The sequence below is a fragment of the Cyclospora cayetanensis genome, unplaced genomic scaffold, assembly GCF_002999335.1.
Source record: "Cyclospora cayetanensis isolate NF1_C8 unplaced genomic scaffold, CcayRef3 CcayRef3_contig_42, whole genome shotgun sequence".
Classification (NCBI taxonomy): domain Eukaryota; phylum Apicomplexa; class Conoidasida; order Eucoccidiorida; family Eimeriidae; genus Cyclospora; species Cyclospora cayetanensis.
In genome coordinates, this window is record NW_020312392.1 from 35,174 (window position 1) to 59,881 (window position 24,708).

General features: G+C 49.4%; 5 protein-coding genes across 5 annotated transcripts; 3 read left to right on the forward strand and 2 right to left on the reverse strand.

The window, feature by feature from the left end:
• Nucleotides 1–1,804: 1,804 nt before the first annotated feature.
• LOC34619953 (60S ribosomal protein L36-A) lies at nt 1,805–2,728 on the reverse strand. Its single transcript, XM_022733227.2, has 2 exons — nt 2,704–2,728; nt 1,805–2,100 (listed from the first exon to the last, which is right to left on the reverse strand). The coding sequence occupies exons 1-2, from the start codon at nt 2,726–2,728 to the stop codon at nt 1,805–1,807; spliced, it is 321 nt and encodes a 106-aa protein (XP_022591918.1).
• Nucleotides 2,729–3,416: 688 nt separating this feature from the next.
• LOC34619952 (bystin) lies at nt 3,417–5,417 on the forward strand. Its single transcript, XM_026334433.1, has 5 exons — nt 3,417–3,697; nt 3,828–4,419; nt 4,603–4,782; nt 5,020–5,125; nt 5,227–5,417. Exons 1-5 carry the CDS (start codon nt 3,417–3,419, stop codon nt 5,415–5,417), a joined length of 1,350 nt encoding a protein of 449 aa, XP_026190218.1.
• Nucleotides 5,418–10,324: 4,907 nt separating this feature from the next.
• On the forward strand, nt 10,325–11,704 carry LOC34618035. Its single transcript, XM_022731379.1, has 5 exons — nt 10,325–10,388; nt 10,519–10,763; nt 10,918–10,956; nt 11,334–11,452; nt 11,605–11,704. The coding sequence occupies exons 1-5, from the start codon at nt 10,325–10,327 to the stop codon at nt 11,702–11,704; spliced, it is 567 nt and encodes a 188-aa protein (XP_022587531.1).
• Nucleotides 11,705–13,431: 1,727 nt separating this feature from the next.
• Nucleotides 13,432–15,075, reverse strand: LOC34618034 (cathepsin B). Its single transcript, XM_022731378.2, has one exon. It carries the CDS (start codon nt 15,073–15,075, stop codon nt 13,432–13,434), a length of 1,644 nt encoding a protein of 547 aa, XP_022587530.2.
• A 4,228-nt stretch (nt 15,076–19,303) lies between these two features.
• On the forward strand, nt 19,304–23,423 carry LOC34618033. The gene is made up of 5 exons (XM_026334434.1): nt 19,304–19,750; nt 19,937–20,801; nt 21,064–22,346; nt 22,533–22,588; nt 22,874–23,423. Exons 1-5 carry the CDS (start codon nt 19,304–19,306, stop codon nt 23,421–23,423), a joined length of 3,201 nt encoding a protein of 1,066 aa, XP_026190219.1.
• Nucleotides 23,424–24,708: the final 1,285 nt, after the last annotated feature.

Here is a 24,708-nt window from a genome sequence, read left to right on the forward strand (position 1 = left end):
AACGATTTCGCTCTTTCCTTATCGACGTTTTACCAGCACTACATCTGTTTCACAGTCTAATCAGTATCCCAATAATCTGTCCATGGTGTGTCTGGTTTATTTTCAGAAGCCCTTTTCACGTCCACTAATGTTTTATTTGAGTTCGTCGTTTGCGGACTCGGCACATAGGGAAGTGCTGGCAGAATCCACCAGTGCTCTGCTACTCTCCTACTTTGTCGAATTGCTTCAGGTGCTGTTTTCCCCTTTCCTGCATGTGTCCATCCCAACATTCTGCTTTTTGGGTGAGCAGTCTCCGCTTTGACATCCCAGCACCTCTGCCGCCTTATTCCGTCATGTTCATTCTAGCTGTGCATCTATGGAGGGAGAAATACATAATTGATAAAGATGAAAAACTGACTACTAACTCAAAAGCCCGCGATGCACTCTAGGCCAGAGCACGTCAAACACTAGCGGAATGCATGCACCGTGTTGGAAATAGTGACCTGCCCATTCCCCTGGAAACTGCATATTAAATCCCCCTCACAAAGGATAGCAAAATGCAAAGTTTATTGATTGTTCGTATGCCTGAATGAATTCCTAGTAAGCTCTACAGCAGAGCCTTTCCTGTCCTGTACCTTTTCGGGTCTGGCTCCAAACGCATTTTTAGGGTCACCGGGAGCGTATGGCCGAATCCAGAGAGAATCCATCACATCCACTATTATTAGCAGAGACTTAACACCGCATACAGAACATGAGTTAAAAAAAGATATCATCAAGCATTTCGCTGTTTCCGAGGGATTATTATGTCAGTCATGCCACCTATAGACGGTACGATTCCTCTTAGGACTTGCGAGTTACGGTACGTGTAAGCGAGCAAAGCAGCTGTATAGGGCCAAAATAGATAGAGAATTGAAGGCCAGCAGTCCAAAGATGTACTGATAAGAGAAACATGGAAAACAGCGCTCAAATTCCATGATGATCTACACCACGGTGGAAAAGAAATATCGCATGTCTGAAACTCGACGCCTATTCAGAAACACGAGTGCTTCTGGTCTATGTGTATACTTATTCTTTCAGTCTTCCCCTTGCGCTGCGACAGAAACTGCTTTGAAATCGCCCTAGCTTCGGTAACTGCACACGTACACCCCCTTTGCTCACCGTTTTCCGCTCCCCTCCCAGCCACCAGCCCAAATATTCAAGATCGCGTTGTTAGCCACTAGAAAACCGCCATCTCGGGAGCCTGTCTACATCGGCAGCTGAGGGGTCGGATTCTTTACACCCACAATGACTATCGGCGGCTTCCTTCAGAACTGTCGACACTGGCCGCATGCTTTGACCAACAGCTTCCCATGGTGTTGGGAAGGGTGGTAGCTGGATACCATTTTGACGTTCGCAACAAAGTATCTGGCAACGACCACAGCCTTTGATACCCCGAAGGAGTGCCCTATATTGAATACATTCGAATATCTACCACAACACTAAAACGTGCCGGCGTAACCACTAAAGGACGAGCAAAATAACACCGCTGCCGGACTCGGTGTGTGACGAACTGCTGCGAAAGCACTGGCTATCTGGTGGGCTTGACCCCATCCCAGGTAGTTCTACCAACGAACAATGGAAGGTGCCGTGCAGCACCCCCCAATCCTAGGACGCGAAAAACCAGGAATGAAACGACTTGTCCCATCAGATTCAAAACGGGGTGGGGCATTGTTGCCCCTAGCCCTAAGCCTCTGCTGCTACCGCCTGAGCAGCCAAACGACCCAGCGGGTTCTGCTATGTTTGCCTGGCTGCACACCAGGATACATGCAGTAATCTGTTTGACGCTTTAAGCTGCGGTCTTCTTCTTCATTGCAGCCGCCACCTGGGTGAGCTCCTCTCTCTTCGCCTTGCCCCTCTTATGAGTGCCTAGGCGCTTCTTTGCGAACTTGAGTGCCCTCTTGTTTGTGGCCGCGGTGCCGACCTTGATAAGATCAAGAATCCTCCTTTCATAAGGGGCGAAGCCGGCGACTTGACGAACGATCTCTCGAATGGCTTGAACACGAGTTGTCCTTTTTCCCTTTCTGCGGGAGGGACGCTCAGGTGTGGGCCGCTTTGTCACAAGGAAGCCCTTGTTCAAGCCGACTGAGAGCACAGGCGAAAAGCAAACACGTACGCATGTAATCCGGTGGCGCGAAAACAAGGCAGGACACGAAATAGGCATTACAAAACGACCAGATGCCCGGGTAATCTGGAAGCAACAGCAGTGTGGCACATGGAAATCAACACTAGTCCAGCACACAACACACTACACAAGCAAACACACGTCGCAGAACTGCAGATCAAAGCCACGGTAGAAGCCCCTGGACGCAAGTCATGAGACAGCACAAACCTCAACGCTACGCGTGGGCGCTGAGCAGGGACAAACATGTGTTGCCTCTGCTCTCTAAACCTATGAACAAGCGCCTTGAAACTAAGAGGAGCAATGCGCGGGGAAAATAGGAGGCATCGTTCCACGTAAAGACGGAACGTGGAGCACATAGACGGCGGTGGGGCCCTCACGGTCAGGGAATGCATGTGTACACGCAAGTAGGGCGTAGCTCTGGCAACGGAAGAGCAATTCTACGCCAGGATGCGCGAAAACAGGAGCTACCCGCACTTTTCCATTGGACAAAATACAAATAACCTCTTCTTTTACTTAGTGGGGTGTTCATTTTGCTGCTGGCTGAAGGAGTGGCGGGAACGCACCGCGGATGCCTGTGGAGGCCGACATTTTCTCAGCCCTCAGATAAATGCGAGCACAGAAGGAGGGTTGGAAGAAGAGGAATGAACAGCAAGGGGCCGCAGGAAATGAACAGCAAAGCCGATACACCAGTACATCAACCGCAGTTCAGGGGCTGGCTGCTGCTGGCGGTGCAATGCACTGGCAGCGGCGTGGCTCTTCTCCCCACACCCGACGACACAGGCTGCTCGGCAATGCCAAACCCCACAACGGTTCTTCACATTTGTGTGCTTTGCCTCTTTTTTTATGTTTGATTAGTGGAGTCGCATTCGCGCCTTTCTCTCAATTTATTTAGCACCCTGTGGGAAGGCGTCCTTGTGGGGAGCCTTCGCTCTCGGTCCCCACATCTCCGCAAGCCTTAATGCCTTCCCGTCTTCCTGCACTAGGCCTTTGCTTCTAAAAGGAAACACGGCGACGTTTTCCTCCGCTGCTCGGACTAGTTTAGTGCCTCGGTGTTGCGAGGACTGCTCAGTGGCACCGATTGGTTTTCGAGCATCCGTAGGGTAGTACTGCAGTGCGCCTCTTCGCAAAAGCCTATGACGCTCTCTGAACATGTGAGACGCCAGATGGAACCTTTCTCTCCTTGCTCCTTTTGGCCTTGTGTTCTCCCGCGTCTTCATATACAATCCTCTGCATGTACTTGCAGATATTCGCACCTTGCTTTACGTTTGTTTGAGCAATGTGCGTTTCTTTGGGTATTGTTCTTAGGCCAAAGGCGGAGCGTCGGCGGCGCAAAGGCGCCCAGCGCCACAATCCTTTGTACGAGGACGTCCTTGATGCACAGGGTATACCCTTGCCGGGAGGCGCTATAAAGGCCAGTCGTAACAGGAAAATCAAGGAGGCAGTGGAGGACGCGCAAACACTCGAGTCAGCTGCACGCAATGACGTCGAGGGGGAGACCATGCTGCCATCCCGGCTGGGCACGAAGCTGCTGAAGTTAGTAGAAGACCAGCAGGAAGCGTGAGTGTGTGTTTACTTGCTTCGAGATATGACAGCAAGTTGTTCGGTTCCGTCGCTGAATGGTGTTCTGAACATGGATGGCGAATTCAAAGGAACATCTAAAGATTGTTGCCTACTTGTTTTTATGCAGCGAAGGAATAGGGGCACCATCTGAGGGAGAGGCGTCAATAGACGAGGAGGAGGCTGACGAGGACGGCTTCATTCTCCTGGATTGCGAGGAAGATGAAGACGACCTTGCCTTCTACAAACAGCGGGCTGGGAGCACCTCCAAAAACACAGTGAACCTGGCGGATCTGGTCATGGAACAACTCAGGAAGCAGACGGATGCCCAGCCTGTGGAAGAGCCACCCGAGTCCACTTTATCCCCCAAGGTTGTCGAGGTGTATACGGCGATGGCTCCCTTTCTTGCACGGTACAAAAGCGGGAAAGTTCCGAAAGCGTTCAAGATCATTCCTCGGTTACATGCGTGGGAGGAAGTACTGGTGTTGACGAACCCGCCGTTGTGGTCGAAGCAGGCGACGAGGGAGGCCACTCGGATCTTTTGCAGCAATTTGAGAGAACAAATGGCGCAGAGATTTTTGTGCACTGTCCTACTGCCCGCTGTCCGCGATGACATCGCGGCAAACAAGAAACTGAATTACCACCTGTATATGGCTCTGAAAAAAGCACTTTTCAAACCGGGTGCTTTTTTCAAAGGTATTTACCTGCCGCTTGCCCTTGATGTAAGCTTGCTGCCAGTACAGCTTTGCTGCATGTATGCGCCTGTTCTGACCCACCTAAGCCACAGAGTATGGGCCTTGTTCTTTTGTACTCGTGAAGTGGCTGGGCAACAAATTCACTGTTCGCTTAGCCTAATGGCTGGCATGCAAGACGGTGTCAAGTGCCGCTTTCGTCTTTTTTTGTAGGGTTGTTCCATTCGAGAGGCAGTGATCGTGGGAAGCGTTGTTTCCAAGGTGTCTATTCCGGTTCTTCACGGCGCTGCGGCATTGGTTCGTCTGGCGGCTGTGACACCTGAACAATGGATTCCTTCGGTCAGCCACATGATGACAGTGTTGATTGACAAGAAGTATTCTCTTCCGGTTCAGGTGAGTGCTCCTCCCTCTGCTTCCAAGTATCAATGTGGACAATGCTGTTTTGCTGCTCTGCAAGGCACACTCGGTTGCAGTCACTGCCGGTTGCTGCGGATCTTTTTTCACCTTGCGAAAACGTTGCAGCGTCTATCTGTGGCCGCTAGTGCTGTAATACACACCGCCACTTATTATCGCTGTGACAATTTTGTGAATGCCATCGTTGCTCATTCCGTGCGTGCGTCTGTTCCTCAGGCTATCGATAGTTGCGTCACCCACTTCAGTAGATTTATTTCGAACGAAGTGAAAGTCACTGTCGCATGGCATAAATGCCTTCTTGTTTTGGTACAACGCTACAAAGGTGAGCATGACACTCTAGTGGACAATCTTAAACTATTGCGTGTGGCTTCTGCTGTAGCCGTAGATCGATTCCCCGTCTTCGTGTTGTGTCCGCGTCTGCAGTCAACCTCTCATCATCCCAAAGAGCGAAGCTCAAAGAAGTTTTGAAGATGTATTTTCATGCGAAAGTTGGACCGGAGATCCGCAGGGAGCTTGCGGCGCAGCAGCCTGCGCTTCTTCTCGAGCAGCAGCAGCGTGCACTGCTCGCACTTGCCGAAAATCAGAAAGATACGCAACGAATTGTTGTGGACTGACTTTATTTCCGGCTTTTTAGTTTGAAGTATTGTGCAGTGTAGGTCTGGAGTCTAGATATCGCTTCCCTTGGTCCTTTTTTAATACTATAATTCATGGTGGTTCACAGTCTGTGACTAGTGGAAACCATACTCTGCAGAAGCATTTGCACCGCCAATACGGCGCCACAATAGCGCGAGCAGATAGACGAAGTAGGTAGGAAACTGACAGTGAGGCACCTGTTTAGTCTGTGAATAAGTTGCATCCTATGAATGGCTTCCTGATGATTGACAATCTCTGACAGGCGGAAAGATATTCTGTCGACGCCTTTGTCGCCCCAGTCTGAAAGCCAGCGAATTTTGTTGTGGTGTCGTGCCAATGCACGCAGCTGTGGGTTTCTTTTACGTGTATCCTACCGAATAACGATTATCAGCCAACTTTTAAGTTGTTCTTCGCAAGAGACTCAGTCCATGCGCTTGACTATTGTAGCGCATCGACCCTTTCATCTTGCAATATGGTATACGACAGCATTTTCGCGGCGCGGGTCCTGGATCATGTAATCCCCGTGGGCTATCGCCGATATATGCGGTTAAACTGATACATTTTTCAAAGCGCCAAACTGATGACCGCTCAACGCTTGGCTTCCGAAAGCACTGCTTGTGGAAACTAGCTTCTACCAGTTATCCCTGTCTGAATGGCTTTGAACAGCGTGTGTATCGTATTTTGCTCATTCCATCCACATTCAAGCAGTTTATCAGCGCGTCTCGGGGCTCTCTTCCCGAGCTGCGTTAAACTAGCTGCTTATACTGCGAACGTGCGGCGGTGTACTGCCTGCGGCAAGCAGCACAGCAGTTTGTCGCTTTTCGCTTCGGACGTTAAATTTTAGTGCATGCGGTAGTATGCGTCGCAGTGCCCCTCTAACTAGGTCGCCCTGTTCATGTGTGTTCTATTCAGCAAGTCAGTGGCTTGTATGCTTGAGTGGAGAACCCCCTTCCTGATGGATTGTTAGTTCACTGAATCTCATTGAGGAGCAATCGTCAAATCACCATCTTTCGACTGAAAAGGGGAGTTTTGCGTTGTTTTGTGTGAGTGAAGGATTGGCGTTTCGAGTTTCCGTCTGCAGCTAACGTACTACCGTGTACCAGCCTGGACCATCTCGTTGATTGTCTATTCTAGTGCGCGGATTACATGTGCCTGCTATAGAGCTAATGATCCAACTCCATCTCGCTATTCTCAGTTTGCTGGACAGTGCTAGCGTGAGAACGCATGATGGGGTGCATTCTTTTCTTCGAAGAGTTTCTTTGATTCCTTCTCAGTTTTAGTGCGTTCTGCAGGTCAACCGTGATGATTAAAACCTGGCAAGCATATGTCGGAACGTAGATGACGTCATTAGAAATGTCTGACGCCTGCAGCGGATTTGATGTACATGGGGTCTGCATTTTTGTGTGCTCATCCACGTTGTCTGTTGGCGTGCTGCTCTTGTGGGTCTCTGCGCACAACCTGTTTGAATCCGTCTGGATGAAACATGACCGCAAGCCAGTTCTGCTTCTGCAGCTACTAGCGTTGATGAGAGCTGGTCTATTTTTTTGTCTGATGTATATTTCGGGTGTTTGTTTTGACAAGGTGCTCTGCGGTTATGTGCGGTTTGGTTATGTGTTGATGTGCACTCCCAATCTTGTTGATTACAGCATGCCTAGTTGGAGTTCTGGCGGATGAGCAACTCGCTGTATGGGAATCTCTCTGATTTCCGTGAAGAGCAAATTGCGAACGCATCCCTTATCGCACTGAAAGAATTCCGTTGATCTATTTTTGCTTCTACTGACTGGCGTCTCCGAGGATGACATTATAATCCATGTCCAATGATTATCACTTGATTATTTGCATTGCTGAAGCCGAGGAACGCCTTGTTTATTTTGTTCTTTGTGTTTATCACTGGGGGGAAAGCAGGGTATCTGCGTGGCTGGGCCAGTTGTGTATCGCACAGTTTGATACTCTAGCCGCGTTAAAACAGCTGCTAAGATTCATTTAGGTATGTGGTGTTCGCGAACAGCTTGAACCGTCTTTGTTGCTGTGAGGCTGGACCCAATTCACCCTACATCTTCCTTACATTCATTCTTCATTGCCGACCATAGGGATGACACATTTTTGTTCCTCTCTCTGAAAAAATCCTTGAGGATTTACTGTCGCAACTCCTGACACCGGTTGGCCTTTGTGCTACCGCCCTGATTTCTACGTGTTTTGGTATGCGCGTGGTTGCGTTGCACTTTTGGTGATAAGTGTGATGTTCCTCTCTTTGAACAGCTTGAGGATTTATTGTTACAATTCTTCAAGGAGGGCGCAGCGCCTTTTGCTGTCATGCTCCCATCAAGTACTGGCGTAAAGGGCGAGGACTTCGTTTTCTACGGTATACAGGCGTCACTTGGAATTAAGCTTTGTCTTGGTGAGCGCCTATTGCCGAGAAACCTTTTTATCTCTCGGACATTTTACGACTTTAACTATCATTATAATTCATGCGACTTTGGAGTTGCTAACGGGGTATAGTGTCATGGGTTACCTGCACCGGCCTGTCTGCATTAATAATACTCCTTGATCCTAGAAGATATTTTGCCTAGTCATGCTCGTTGAGTGTTTAGGGTGATACGCACGTAGCAGGCTTTGCGTTGCTAAAGCATAGGTATAGGTCGTCGAGCGTGCATCCAAATGGATTGGCATGCTGTATTTTCTTGAGGCAACTTCTTGTGCGTATCAGCAATGTAACGCCAATACGAAACGGGCTTTCGGAAAATCTGTACGCGGTAGCGAATAAAAGCTTGGCGGAGGTGTCAGCCTCTGTGTGCAAGTAAATTGATTCTAATGGCGATATGCCTGCATATGTCCATGCACTCAACACCGATTGTTCCTTGTGGGAGAAGCCCATTATCTAAATCATACTTACTCAGTAAAATTACGATGTAGAACCTGGTGTAGCTTCCAAAGTCTTGAGGCAAGGATGGTAAGCTGCAGTGCAGTGGGGTACGCACCAAGTACCGTGAAGCAGCAAGAGGGGCAGTCCTATGGAGAGTACACTCCACGAGGCGGTTTAGGTTTCCGCCATCGAGATACATCTACTCTGTTGGCGAGGACGAACCCGAGTTCTTGTTTCCAACGCTAGTTGGGAGCTTTGTGCTCCCGCCCAGTTTTTGTCGTGTAGTGACGCGTGGCATTTTGGGAATAAACCGAGAGAAAACAGAGCTTGGTGAGGATGACGATGCGGGTTGTGCCTCTAGTTCCTTTTGTTCGGCGCCCGTGGCACGTTCAAGAGCGTCCGCTTCTGCTTTTTCCTGCTCAAGTATGCGGTGGTACTCCGATTCAATTGGACGAAGTTCCTTCCTGCGAGGAACACTCAGGAACATACGAGGCTGCGGAGGTCCAACGCAGCTAAAAAGCAAACGGACGCGTGGTGAATAGTAGTCAAAGGGCCATGGGGAAAGCCAGTTGAGTCCATGCACAATCATTAGCATATATTGAGCATATTCCTATGTTTTAATGTTCCTGCTTCCACGAATAAGTCGGAAGAGCTTCGAGGATGTGCGTGAACGTGTGAGTATGTACCAATGCATCCGCTTGGATACAAATTCATACACAAACTAATGCAACTTCAAGCCTGACATCTCACTATATTAGCTAAGCGGAGATGCGCAAACAAGCTCTTTTTCACCTACAAGATGCTCTGTAGGGTTGCTTCAGCCCCTGCGCACAATTCCTCCATATTAACAGCATGAGCAGTGGCCTGCGGGACATAATCAATTGAAAAAGCTTAATGAGCCTCCCCATTTAAGCAGGTGGCGTATATTACGTTGATTGCGAAGCGAATACGAAGAGTGATAGGGCGCACAAATGCAGTGAGATCCGCTGCTAGCGCGAAAGGGTCGTCCTCGTTTCCACTCTGTTGTGGGCTGAGAGTATCCCGAGGGCTCTCCACTGGACTCCCCGTCTCCATAATTCCCCTCGTTTACAGAGTCCAAAGACTGCTTTATAGAGCTTTGCTGGGTTCCATGACAGCGTGATTTCCAGAGCTGAAGCATGGAGCACATACGTAAGATACAGCTATTCTTTCCATGTGTCGCCAGAAGGGAGTCGGATCTGGTCTCGTTTGCATCATTCTGAACGCACAAGGTGCCTACGCATCGACTCACGAACGCATAAAGCGTTCTGCTGGCGCTTATGCTGTGAGGCTTTGCATTGACCTGGTCGTACAGCCGAACTGAAACAAGCGTCTCACATCGTTAAAAGTATAATTCTAGTAAAACAACTCATGCTGTTTGTGTTGGATGACGAAGCTAAGAGCGTTCTTCTTCAGATGCTTTTGTTTCTCAGGCTTGTCACCCAAGCCACCGATACTGTTGCACTACTGTAGTGTTACGGGGGCATTGAGCTGCTGGCAGCAAACCTTCCGGTATGCACGAACAGTAACGTTTGTTCACCCCACTGTCTCTTTTCACTTTGTTCTGGTCTCCTCTGAAGTGTTATTCTTTTCATTTGAGCTTGGTCGATGCCGTTTATCTCAAGCAGCTGGCAGTCGATTGCGTGGGCCTGCGGTTCGCGTGCAAGGCTATTCTCTTTCTCTCAGTCCCTTTCTCCTTGTTTCCTTTTTATTCACCATTTATCAAGCATTTACCAAGCAGCATTAACTTTTCTTACTCCTTACTTGCCTAGGCTGGAGCCTGACGGAGAGAAGGGCACGACACAGCGAATACCAGCAAAAACAGTGCCATTCTACGGGTCATTATTCCTTCGCTAGGAAGGTCCTGAAAGAGCTCCTTGCACCTTTGAATCTTCTCACGATTTTACCTTTAATTAGAGAGGTTCATGGCCGTATTATATCCGCCAATGCGCCCTTCGTATCCGTAGCCTTCTACATTTCCTCTGAGTCAACCGAGGGATCGACACGATGACGGCTCTCCACTACCTGTTGACAGTGGGGTTTTGTTATCTTTTTTGCCCCCCATCTTTCGGTGAGACACGGAAGTAGCATCTCCGCCACTACCCTATGATACTCCTCATACCATAAACTACAATCGTATCTTGCTGCAGATTGGTGCTTGCCCTCGTGCCTATGCTTTTGCTTTTTGTGTCTATTATCAGCCTTAGCTCATCAGTCAAAAGTTGGTGAGGACATTCTTACAGGCGGAGTCAGTGAGCCGCTTTCCTCCAGCTCCAATCCTCTCCTTGCTCACATTCACATTAGGGGAGGGTCAAGTGGTTCATTGAATACTATCGAGTCACGTACTCAGCATTCATCGCACGTTCCCAGTCAACAGGCTTACCAAGAGAACTTACGATCTCTAGCTGAAAAGAACAACAAAGTGGAAGGCTTCTCCGCGCTCCAGGTAAACGAAAAACCGAAGCTGAGGCTGCAGTCAACATGAGCTCCAGAGTGAAGGGCTTCACCAAAAGTAGTAGCAGACTCAGAAATTGCATAACCAGGTATGTAACGCTTTTGCCTGGATTTGTGTCTGGTGAGTTTGCTGTTCCACTGTGCAGACATCGGGCGAGTCTGATGAATGCTCGTGCACATTTGCAGTGAGTCAACAACAGCTTTGTGCATTTGCGAGCATTTAATCTTTTGCATTTTTTCATGAACAGCGGGGCGCTATGTTTGTTTCTCTTACTATCACTCTGCGTAAGTGCATTTGCGCATCCGTCAATTTCATCCTGTCATTTTCTGCTTTAGCGTTTGTCTACGTGCGTTTCTTTCGCACTCTACCTTGATTCCGTCTTCTTGTGTACACTGTGCCTCCACTCTTTGTAGCTGTGGGTGGCACGCTTGCCTTTGTTAAACTTGATCCACCCACTTGTCCCATTGTGGTTTCTAATGCTCATTCCCTCTTACCAGTATCTCCATTTTCCAGTCGTACCATTAGCAACTCTCTCGTGCTCGAAGAGTACTTTGCTTGCAGGGGTTGTGCCTCTACAAGGGCGCCTGCTTGTGGATTGCCGCTTCCCTCTCTCTAGGAGTGCTTGTGGCTATATTCCTCATGGCCTGGGCTCTTCAGTGGATGGTAGCAATTCCTGCAGAGTACGCAAATGTATTTGCGTTCGTGCGCCCCCCATTTCAGTAGGCAGTCCAGTTTCTGTGGTAGCTTGTAGTAGTCAGCTCACGCACTTTGGTGTACGGCCACTTTAGACCTCGTGTTGTTGTTTTTTGTTTTGTGTCTAATTTTTCTACAGATGGGTACTGGGAAAAAAACAATTACGTGAAGCCTTGTCAAAAGCAAAGACCTCAGATCCGTCACCTGCTGATTCGGCCCCCCTTCTGGGGGACAGCTGAAATTGCAGTTTGCTGCGAAGAACCTCAAAAGACGAATACGCAAAACATTATAGTTACAGCTTTCTTCTCCCTGGATAAGAGGGTAACGGATTTAAACGGCAGTGGTTCATCTAGCCAGCAGCATAGCAGCAGCTGCCTGCGGCGGAAAAGCTGACTGCTTATAGTGGTGGAATTCTAGTAAGCCGACTTTCACGAAGGAATAGGGCACGGGCATAGTAATGTTACATAAAGCACTTTACTGGAAGATGTATCATTGTGTATGCTTAGATCTGCAATTATTAGTACAATATATACCAAATATATGCGAGCCCCCAAAGATGTTCATTGTTTTCCACCAGTGGGTTTGTGTAGCTATATACGCATATATGAGCGTTAAAATGCTATTTATTTCCGCTTGGGCCCGATACATATATATGCATATATGCTTGTACACATACGTTCTTGCATTAGCGAAATGCTGTGGCATCTGCCCAATATTCTGTTGCACAAAGAAAGGAAAATGTCGGGTGAACGGTATTTCAACGCTTTCAGCGAGGCTCCACTCTAGGAGCTACTTGCTATTTGAACATATGGGGAAAACAGGGAGTTGAAAAGAAGACCTTGGGTAGCTCTACGTAGGCGGAACGATATTGCGGGCACAGCCATCCTGTAAGCAGAGCCGTACCGCGTAGTATTGCAACATCATCGCGAATCATTCTACTTAGTAATTCCTGTGCTCAGTGCGCGTAATGAAACTTCTGCTGGATTAATATAGCTGCAGAGTGCAAGTGGAGTGTTAAATCGACATGATGCTCTGCTTAACCACCCCGTAGAGACCCTTTTCACCTGTAAGGACCCACCAGGGACCCATTTGAGGCCTTTCTGGTTGTGCTGCAACAGCACGTTATCACGCCACTCCAAACTACAAGCAATGACTACATCTTTTATCCAGTCCTCGGTTGTAACGAAGTGCCGAGACGACTTAGTGCCTACTACGGCCAACCCAAGAAACTTCTTTTCCGCTTTACTTATCCACCCTGCGCCTTTCATCACGGCAGCACAACTAAATGCAGTGCGTTCTCAAATGTTTACCAAGACCCAAACTTGTAATACTGGCGAGAAGGTATCCATGCGTCAACACATTTTTGCATGCATACACATGCAGAAAACCAAAATCGTTGAGTAGTTACATATACACATTATACGTATGATACACCTATGGGTGTATTTATATATGTATACAATACCGATTTAAAATGCGTAGATGGTGGACCGTGACCCCACAGCACGGCTGCACAAGCGACTTTGCTGCAAGTCCCTAGCGAGACTTCATGCATCATTGTTCAATCCACCTGCGGTATTCCTCAAACAGCCAGCGAATTGACACAACCCTATATTGGTTATGGCCCACAACATGGCGCCAATGAGCTGACTGCGCAGCCGCCTGTTCGGTTCTGTAGGACACCCCTATGCGAACCCGCGACGCAAGCCTATAGAATACACGTCAAACACGGGTTTCGCTTTGCATTAACATCCACACGCCAGATAGCCAGGATAGAGCGTAGATTCTTCAGCGTACTGTGACTGGAAAAGTCAATCACCGCCACTTGGGGGTTGGCTAGGAGTTATTGTTTGTCCCCGTCACCAACGCAAGTGCATGTGCTTCCACAGCTGAAAGCCTTTGCCCGGTATGACGCTGCGTGAGAGCTGCTAGGCGTGCTTCGCATGGGACTCAATGTACACATTCACTACAAATCTTGCGCTAATTGCTGCAGGAATCCCACGCCCTGAGGTACCTTTGGCTCCCCCCCGCAGAACTCTCTGTCGATGCCGGCTTCTCCCATCTCGATCTTAAACGTCCCTTTGTCACCCCAGAATTCATTCCAGCTGTTCACCGCGAGCCAGTAATCTTTCCCATCTTGGTTTCCAAAGCCGATAACCTTGATGGCGTGGCCCCCCATGGGGCTCCCGGATACGTGGTGGTACACCCCGCTCTTGTACATTAAAAAATCCTCAAATACAAGGAACGCTCCAGAGAGCGTTCCGTTTTCCATTAGTTCCCTCTTGATATCATCTCTTCCCTCAACGCTGTACGAGGTTGTAGCAAAGTGCAAGTCATCCTTGAAGGCCTTGACCTTGGTGCTGTATTCTGCCTCTTCGCATTCCTTCCTGCACTTGGGAGCCTTGGGGATCGGACCGTTACACTCGGGATACGGACCTTCAGAGTGGTGCTGGCAAAAGGGTATTTCATAAGGCCAGCAACTCTTCCCCGTGTGCAGTTCGTCGTAATCCCCCCCACTGACAACACCATCATGAGAGAACCACCGCCAGGCCATGTGCGGTTGCCCCCCATTGCAACCGAACGATAAACAATGCAACAGATCACAACATGAAGTCGTGTGTTGGGGGGAAAGCAGCATAGAAAATTGTCCGTTCGTCTTGATGCAGAAGCGGTCATTCAGTGCCTCGGTGCTTGCGAATGCCCAGCAGGAGCCGCAGTCTCCTTGGTCTCTCACGTGCCCAATCACATCCTTACACTGTGAGAAGGCTTCTCGAGCGTCAAAGCTTTTCTCCTTGACGGGTCCTAAAGAAGCAGGGAATTGCTTGACCGGGAGAGGCTCCCCCAACGGCACGGTTGGCTTATCTGGGTTATCATGTGATGAGAGATATGTGCCCATGAGACGCGTGGCATCCTTTATGCTTTGGTATTTAAAACGGGAAGAAACCTCCGCTTCCCAAGTGACTGCGCGATCTGGGTTATCTCCCCGCTCTGCTGCTTGCAACTTGTGGCGCTGCATCTCCAGTCTCAAGTGCTGGAGCCCCCCTTGGCTCACTGCTGGCCTACTACCCCAGAACTCCATCTCTGCTAATTGTTTCAGAACAAGGCCGTGCAGGGGTGTGTCTGAACCGCTCTGGTGTAATGCCTCCCTCATAAGGTCCCTGACGTGGCGCTGGAAGTGGGCGCGCCACAGTTTCATTGCTTCTTCGTCATTTAGAAGGAAAGGCAGCAAGTCTCGAGCTCCATTCGGTTCGCCGCTTAGAACGCGCCGGCACCTAAAGCCATTAGGATTGTTATTGTTGACGGTGGGTGTGCTGTTGCTGCATGCCTGTAGAGGTACTTGCTGGCTGATCAGGTCATGCTCCGTCTCTTGCAAAATTATGTTGAAAATCGTGTCTATAGACTCGCTGAGGGGGTGAAAGAGCTCCTCAGGAAGTACAAAAGATTGGCTGAAATGTTCTGGGGCGGCCAAAGTGGACAGCAGGCGGCAAAGGGAAAGGGTGAGACAAACGGGCAGCACTGTTCTCATCATTTCCGCCTGAATACAAATTGACATAGAGGCAGACATGAAATACTGTGTCTGAGCTCTAAATTGTTTCTCAGTTACATTCATCTGGCCACAGAAACACCAAGACGCAAAATTGTCATACCTTAGATGCACAGCAACCGTTCAACCACTCACACAACCGAGCACACATTACGGATCTGCAGCCACACACCGTCCAGAAGTTTCAACGCACTAAGGAGAGCTAGACACCACAGATCCAGGAGATATCTGTACAGGAAGAGATCGACTCCAAAAACGGAGTGGCATGTTGAAACGTGAGCGTGCACTTGCCGTTATGCGTGGCAAGGTGTACCATGCTTCGATGGGCTTCGTGATGTTCCAGCGCCGAAGAAAATCCTTGAGCTCAGCTCTAGACAACGGGGAAAGGATATTATGTAGATGAAATTAGTCAAGTGTCGGGCAGGCATCAACATAGGCCATGGGAGGGACATACAAAAAGCAATATGCCTCCTACTCGCACATGCGGCACAGGGTGCTGCACACCGGGTGGTCACGCCCAGAGCACAAGCAGCCAGCAGTGAGCGGGAGACTCAATAAATTTTCATTCATGAAATATCCGTGGGTTTTTCAATTGATGCTTTACCCAAGTTGTGATGTGACCAAAATAGCTCGTGGCGACGTTCCACGTCTTAATGCAGCCCTCGCCGGTGTATTTACTTGGCAGAACAGGAAGCAGTAGCTTTGGTGTTGGGGAAAAGTCGACCTTCGACACTAGAGCCTGCTCAGACGTGTATGCGAGCTGATACGTTTGACTGGTTTCCTTAAGCCATTCAGGGTGATTTCTTAGGTGACTAACTACTGAGGTGTGCATGCGTAGGTGCCCTTCCAGGAAAAAGATTTCCTCACTGCCTGTCCCTACCTTCTTCCCACCGCCGTATCCTATGGACAAGAGCCAGCTTCGAAGGTTGGCACTCGTTTGGATGGATTCTACTTTTAGCCGAGTTCAGCTTTTGGAGTTCGCCAGTAACATATATGAAATTTAAAACGAGCCTACAGCAAGCACACCACCCTTTGAGCTCTGTATATTGTTGACGTGACGCATTGTGATGATGGGTACAACGGAGAACCCGGACGAGGTGGATTGGGGTGAACTGACAACCCCAATTTGGCCCCTATTTTGTTCACCCATCTCTACCTGATTTCTAATATGTGCATCGATTTCTCGTTGGGAATGCCTGAGACGTTTGCTGTATCCATATTTTGCTACTTTTCATCCCGATAGTTTGAGTAAATACGCTTGAAAGGCACAGGCTGTACGGACTAGTCGAGTTAATGGCTTGCATGGGAAGTTCTTTGTGGTGTTTTGTGCTCTACGGTGGCGCATCAGCACATCATTTAGGCGTGCGTTTGCCGACCGTTTGCGTTCGTGAAAAGGATTTGCAGATGCACGAGTACCTGAACAGTTCTTCACGGAGATCTGCGATTAAAAGTTCAGCAGGTCTGCTTTCGGACTACACCATGCTGTTAAATGTAGAGACCCTTGGACCTCAGGTTCTGCGCTCATTAGCGTATCAATGCGAGTCATAGCAGGCCATTATTGAGTTCCACTTAGTCAAGCTACATCCCGCAGTAAGCATAGAAAAGAGGAAGGGAACCCAAGGAAGACGCAGATGGAGAGCTACGAAGGGTAATTTGGCTTGAAGGAGGTCCGAAGGTGCGGCCCAGTAAATATTTCGTGTAGTCATTCATGCATCTCATTTTGAGCAGTAAAAGCTGCTATGATTGACAGTAACAACTGTAAATCTCAATGTACAGCATTCGCAATGCACAATGTAATACAAAATTCGATCAGTGGGTCCGTTGGTATCGATTTTGCCTGCATTTAATCTAAGCACGCGAGTTGTCTTTAAATCTACATTTAAAATTAACTGTCTGCCGTTTTGATTATTCAGCTGTCATCGTGCTCCTTGTACTATGATATATAAACCGCCGTCGTTTTCCTTCTATGTTTGTGATCGTCTAATACCACACACGATTCCCTTGCAGTGGGCTAAGGTACAATCTAAACTATCTACCGCACTTGCTATGATAAACAATGAGCAAGTAAGGAAATGGTTAATTGGTTTCCTGTTGATACATTTTGTTCATTGCAAGGTATTGTTAGCTTAATTTACGAAGTGTTGTGTGCGTGTGCGCTAGCTGCTATATACATCTAACGGTGGACGCTTATAGTGCTCGAAGGGAGCAGCCATGCCACACCCTGTGTGTAATGTTTTATCTAAGCTCTCCATAGGAAGACGCTCCAATCCGGGCTCAATGCAACCTCATAAAAAAGTAGCTGATTGTTTTCCAAGAGAATCACTCCTTCCATTGCCCGTTCCCCTAACAGCTCCCTATGGGAGAAGAGAGCGCCAGCTCGGGTGCACGTAAGTGCACCGATTCAGCACTGCAAGCTTTGCTTTCATGTGCAGATGCATAAAGCATTTAGTGAACACGCACACAGCATTGCGTCTTCAGGTATTGAGGTATCAAAATCTACAGTAAATAATATATATGAGCAGCCAAACCAATTAGTCAATTATCTACTAATTCGTAGATATACTCAATGCAGTAGAACGTGTTCAAATGTAGCTTTGCCTCCTACCTTTTAGCTGTCCCCTACCTCCTCATACCAAGAATGCTCAGGGGTTTGGGGAGGTGGGGAACGGAGGTCTCTTACAAACACTCAAAAAAATTATCCCAAGTTTGTATTGAGTCTGGAGGCAGGTGTCTGTGCACGAAGACCTTAGATGGAACGTTGCAATTCCTTTTCGCTTCTCCTGGTGAGTTGTTTAGGGGAATTTCCTTTTTAGCCGATCCTCAAGTGCACCATACTGCTATTTTGCAAACGTTTTTGAATTGCCATAGGGGCCTTCGTCACTTTTCAATTACCCATGATTGCAAGCGAAGAACCTGTGGCCCTTAGCAAAAAGTGTCAGAGTGTGTTGGGGCTCCAGGATTAGCCCAAACTCCACACACTAGCTCTTCGGTCATTCCAGTATGCATTGTTTCTTCTGAATAGGATACAACCGTTATAAGAGTCTTTCAATAAGCGACTGGACGAGAAGGCTTTTCTGCATTAGCCCCTTTTGACCTCGACGGCAAGCCATTTCCCTGACGAAGAAATTAAAACTGGACATGCAAGCCTAAGAAAAACTTTATTTACCAAAGAGTTCTACTATTTGAATGAAGGAATTTAGGTCTTTTGTCAGGATATATGTGCAGCGTAGTCCACTAAACTGACTTTCCTCATGGCAGACTAAAGTAAAGCCGGTTAAAAGGCTAATCTCGCAAAGAAGAACCGTTTGATGACACAGAGGGACTTTACAGAAAGTCTTCGGATAGTTGAAGGGAAACGACAAATGCAAGCGACCATTTACCCTCAGTGCCTTTTATGCCCACGAGTTGGCGATAATGCCGCTTCTCAGATGCCTTTTATCACCTGCCTACTAAGCAGCGAGTAGCAGTATCAAAGCAGCCGTAAGGATACACAATGGATCAAGGTGTAAGGCCTAGGGTTTTACCGGTACGGACGACAACACACCACCCGAGTACAATCGATTTTGCCCTGGGTTGCCCCTTACCAAAACATCCCCTGGCTTTCTCACTCAAACGGCTACTAATATCCCCTTCACTACATCTTACCGACTGTTTTATGCGTGTCCACGCCACGTGTTGTCATTTTAGGCTACTTTTGGTAGGTGTCCCCGGGGGCCTCGAGGGGGCCCCCCAGAATCCGCCTTTGGACTATATCGTCGACCAGAACAAGCAGCAGTACAGCCTCACAAGTCTTTTTTCGTTTTCTTATATGTCCATCGCATTGGTCTTGGGGCATTTCATGTGATTGCATTTGCTCCTCTTTCCACAGTTCAGGCTTATGTATGTGGCTACCACTACGTTGCTTGGAGTGTAGTGCTCCGGGTAGCCCTCCGTATACAAAAGAGTAGGGAAACTTTGCTACTCACTTTAGTAGACTTGTGTCATTATGGCGTATTGCAAGCATCTAGCCTCAAACCCCATCCCTTGCCTCCCGCTGCAGCAATTAAGACCTATTTCACCTTGTATGATAAGTACTTCTTCTTCTCAACTTTTTCGCGGCTTGTTACTTCGGAAGGTTTTTGCTAGATATTCCGAGCCTCTTTAAGTGCTAGCAATAAACTCGAGGCCATGTGCTTCTGTTCTCATCTCATGAAGACCGTGATGCCCACTTGAGGCCAGGGATCAGCGAAGCCTGAAACCCGACACCCTTATCCCGGACTTCCCACTCTAAAACTCTTCTACATGTTGCCTGTCGATGTACCCTCGTTTCTACTTTGCTTTCCGCCCCCCGGGGGCCCCTTCAACGGGCCGCTCATTTCGCTGTCGCGATTTCCTTCCCTTCGGCGCCGGCGCCCTTCAAGGAGCCCCTGGAGGGCAGTTTTGCGGCCAAAACTCTGCCACGACGGCTACGAAGAGGCACCGACCTGTAATTCAGCTCCGGAGATTGTCTAAACGGCCTGCGTTTCACGGGAAATGCTTGCCCCCTGCTTCCGTAGCACCGGCCGAATACTGCCCTTCGTCCTTTCCTCCTTGTTCCTCTGGTTCTACCCGTGGATATCTCATTGAACCCGGGAGCGCACCTACCTCTGAGCAATCCGAAAAGCCCCCGGCCCGCTGCATGGATGAGAGTGAGAGGGCAACCAGCCAACCAGGGGGCCCTGGGCCTCCTTGTAGATCCGAGACACCGGGAGCGCCTTGTCGGGTACACCCGCTGGAGCGGATTCTATGGGAAAAGGATATTCTAGCGTTTTGGGGCTTTATGCTGCGAGAAAGCTGCGCGGGGCTCCCGGTACCGCTGGAGAGGGTATGGGGAGGCAGCTACAGGGAGTTCCGTTTTCCTGTCTTGCCTCAGCCTTTAAGGATTTCTCTGCAAGATATCATGGAGAAGCGCGCAGGTTTCGTAGCGGGGAAGGAGGCTCCACACAGCCATGCGTCTCCAGCGGGGGCAGGAATAGCAACTCCTGCCGCTCCGTCAACAGATACAGGTTTGGACGTGGAGGCTGGAGCCCCCTCTGTGAGTTCCGCAGGCGCTGCGTGGTACAAGGCAGAAAGCAGCCTTCCCAAGAGCGGTGCATTATGCATCCCTCTGCCTCAAGAGCCACTCCTAGGTCTTCTCAGAGTCGCTGGAGTTACCCATCTGCTCCCCTTACAGCAGCTTGCACTGCCACTGCTGTTGCAGCGGCAAGTTGACGTGCTGCTGGCCGCCCCCACTGGCACGGGTAAGTCACTTGCGGCAGCCGTGGCGGTCGTGAGCTCGCTGGTGAGTGAACAGCGGAGCCACCTTTCTGCTGATAAAGCTGCCTCTGGCAGTTCTAGCACGGCTGGGAGGGGCCCCCGCGGGCCCTCTCTTGGTTGCGTATTGGCGTTGGTGGTGACGCCTACACGGGACATGGCGGTGCAGACGCGAAAGTTGCTAGGGGCCATTGGGCGCTACAGTCAACTGCGAGTCTCCCTCTTGCTGGGGAGGGGCCCCGGGGAGAGCGGCTCTGGGGGGTGCCCTTGGGAACAATTTGTTGTGGTGCACCGGCAGAGGCCCCACGTTCTTGTCTGTACTCCCGGCAAAGCTGAAGAATTGACGCACTTCTTGCTGGCTGCAAGTCAGCGGCGAATGGAGGAAGCTGGACAAATCCCTAAGGGCACCACTAGTTTGCTCTCAAATTGTAAACTTATGGTTGTAGAAGACGCGGCTCTTCAACTGCAGGAGCCACTGATGCTACGTACTCTTGCAAAGTTGAAAGAGCTCATGCCAGCTGGTAAGCAGCCGAGACCCTAAGAGGTGTTGGGAAGAAAATACAAGGGGGGCCCCTACTCCTGCTCCTATATGAGCCCATTCAATGGCCCTTTGTGAGGCATCGGACGACTCCAGGGGGCATCCGGGGAGTGCCCTGTGTGCTGCTTGTGGAGACTATTTGTTCCAATTTCTTCACGATGGCTGCATTTACGGGAATCACTTTTTGAAACCTTCATTTCCTGATCCTCATCTTTTGTGTTTGCACATTTGCGAGTGTGGTTCAGACCACAAGTGCATTATGCTGGCTAGCAGCTTGTCTTGGGAAGTGCGGGGCACCGCGGCGCGGCTGATGCGGGTTAACTCCTTCATCCTAAACTGCCTGGAGGGCCCTCCCCCAATGACCGCATCGGCACTGCTTCAGTGGCGTGCCCCCCAGCAGCTCTCCCACAGCTTGCCTCTCGTTACCCCAGGGAACATTGAGACATCTCAATCCAAGTGCCTCCAAGTCCTGCTTCCTACGCTCCCACTGCCCAAGCCAGAGGAGACACAGGTGCACACAGACGCGCCACAGAGAGCGGCTCGCTTGCGACCCAAGAAGCCTCTGGCGGAGCCGCCGCCGCAAGCTTGCATGCTACAAGACGAAAATACGCCTCCTATGGGTGTAACCGGACCTCTCGAGAGTCTTTCGAACAACAGCCTTGAGACAGAGGTGTCACGGGTAGCATGCATTCTGGATCTGGAGCAGCCCCAATCTTTATGGGGCCCCAAGCGTAGCCAGGAATTTCTGTCTAAGAAGCGTTACGAGCTATCACGGGCACCAGAGGGCGCTCGTAGCACTGTGCATTTTCCCTCTTCTGGTTTCCGAAATGTTGGTATGCCAGAAGAATTCCTCTTGTACCCTCCAGAGCTACATGGACACTTGCTATTCAATGTGCTACAAAGGGAAGCTACTGCAGCAGCGGCAGCAGATAGAGCAGCACTCTCAGAAACAGTGGCAAACCGGATATTACCGGCAGGAGAGGCAGGAGGAGCAGGGCCTAGATTATCGCGTCCATGTGGTCGCGTGCTGGTGTTTTTTAGCTCTACAAAGGCTCTGCAGTTTCACTATGCACTTTTCAAGCATTTCCTGCTCCCGAATGCTGAGAATGTGATCTACCAAGCCAAGCGTGCAGAGGCGGAGTCCAGAGGCTCTACAGAGGCCCTGAACGCCAAAGAGGACGACAACACCAGCTGCAGCCGGAGCAGCAGCGCGTTCAACAGCAGCGATGACGGATTCCTCAGCAACCGCGGCAGGGACGGCAGCAATAGCAAATGGAGAGAGGGCGAGGATATGAATTCTTCTGTGGCGGCAGATTGTTGGCCTGTTGACGTGCCCCTTCCTTCTTTGCTCTGCCTGCACAGCCGCTTGTCTGCAGAAAAGCGAAGGGCCGTAGTGGAAGCTTTTGCTGCTGAGCCGGCAAACGAGATCGGAGAGGGAGTGCAGAAGGCTCGTAGGCTAAAAGTTTTGTTTTGCACAGATGTTGCTGCTGTGGGGGTCCAGTTGGGGTGCCCACAGCTCATCATGCAGGTGAGCATCAGTTTACCGCTACATATTTTAAGGCTCGGGTTTGTTGTTTCTTTTACATTCTTAGACATGCGAGCTGGCATGCAACATAGCGCACAGCCCAACAAAGGCCCAAGCACGTAGTGGGGCCTTGCTTGGGTTTTGCATACTTTTCCACATCTTTCTTTGCTGTTTGCTTATGTGGTGCAGGTTGGAACTCCAAAGAGCGTTGAACTATACGTACAGCGAGCAGCCAGAGCGCCGAGGTGAGCCGTGTCTTCAAATCTTATGCAAAAGGGGGTTCTTTTTAAGTTTCTCCAAAAAAAACCTCCTGTTCCTCTCCAGAGGGCCTCATGTAAGCCTAGTGAGGCGAAACTCTCAATTCTGGGGGCCGCATGTCGACCGCTGTGGAGGTTTCTTAGATTTCTCCGAGGATCCGTTTTCATGTCTTAAATGGTGTGTGGTTTATCTACAAGTAATGCTTTTGATCCCCCATTGTCCATTTTTATTTCCAAATTGCGTGCTACGGCTTTATGGGGTGGCATTTGTAGAGGTTGTCGCAAGCTGTTGGCTCTTAGCGACCTGGATGGACATTTTCTTTTTGAATGCTACAAACAGCAGATACACCTTCAAGAAGCGGATGCACAAACAACCTTATGCCTCCTCAAGCCAAGCGCAGTTTTTGCAGCGGCCTTAGGAGAAAGAGCGGGAGCTGTTTCATACCGAGCAGCTGCAAAGCGTTATCAGGATGACTCCCAGAGAACTTTGGGTGTCCATCGACCCCAAACGCCTGAGGACTCCGTAGAGCAAGATAAAGAAGAGGAGACAGGGCTCTGTGGGCTCCTGCCAGAATATTATCCTGCCCAGTTCTGTCAGAAACATGTTGCAAACGATGAAAATGGAGTCCCGCAGCCTTCGTTGCTGCCACTCTCTCTTGCCAGTGCCGGGATTGAGTCAGCAGAAGCCTCTCGCTCACCAGTGTGTTCCATACCTACGACCTGGGAAGCAGCCGTTCCGTTGCGGGCCTCTTGCGAATTGATGTATCGCTCGCTCTTGGGACTTTACGCTCTGCAGGCTTCTCGACTCAAATATGAAAGGTAGGCCAGGCCCTAGTGGCATATGTGTGGTGGTCTACTTAATATATTTGACTGGTTTTTGCTCCTGCTAATATTGGTGCGGGTTTCCCCATGTACTAAATGCATTGGTCGATGGGTCCTGATCATGAGGGGTTGATAATTCTGTTTTTGACGGACCCTCTAGCCGATTCGTTCTCGTTAGCACAGTCCGCCTAGACTTGCTGTGTTTGCCGTGGAAGATGGCAGGTACCCTCCTTTATTAGTGCAATCCTCCTTTCGTTTGGAATCAAGGAACCGCCGGCCGTTTCCAAACAAACTGCAGCAAGACTACAGCTTCTTCAGGCCCCAGGTGAAGCTTTGTTCTTTCTGGGCTAATGGGCCTTAGTTCAATTCAAATCTTACCCCGAAAGTGCAGTGTGACGGTGTAGCAGTTCCGCTATTAGGTGTCCCAAACTGCACACCTGGTATCGTTAGAAGTTTTCTCCAATATTCCTGTTATCCTACTATGCTGCTTTGTGACGGCCTCATCGTTCTTGTATGCTGGCGTTGGTACGCGTGGGTGCTTAGGGCTAACAGTAAATTACCACGCAGTCTCAAGGACCGAATTGCTGGCCTCTCTCCCTTCCTGCGCCGGATATCTCTCCAGATACACACAAAACCACGCAATGCCGCTCCCTTCATCTGTCTCGGCTGCTTTTTCATGGGATACAGAAGAAGTGAGCGGCAGAATTAGTGGCTCTTCGCAGCAGAGAGAAGAAATCAGGAGCAACACAGCCGTAGTGAAAACAATTGCAGAGATAGAAGGCTCCCTGGATGCACCAGAGCCATTTGCATCCGTTGCGTTGTATCCCAAAAAACTCCCGTGGGCGTTTGCACTGCCAAGGGGAAGATAGCCTGGACACAACAACGAAGGGACTTTCACCTTAAAATAAGAATTCTTCTTTTTCTCCAGAAAAGCAACGGGCTACAGCCTACGCAAAAGACATTATCATTTTCATAAAAGTATAATTACCCCTATCTTTATACACTTCGAGCCTACTTAGTTTATGCTTTGGCCAGTTTGGTGGTTTGTACTTTGGCAGTCCAGAAGATGGCTGCACACTGGAACACTTTGTCAGCAGCAGTTTTAGAGTTTTAAGCCAGTTCTGGGTTTATGTTTCAAGACTTTATCATACTTCCGTGTTGCCCCTCTGATTTTCTTACCACACAGTTGCATTCAAACGTTTTCTGAAACCAGTTTGTTTCACTGATACCCCAAACAAGCAAAGGACCTCGAATTCACTTCTTCCTTCTGCTGCATAGATGCATAT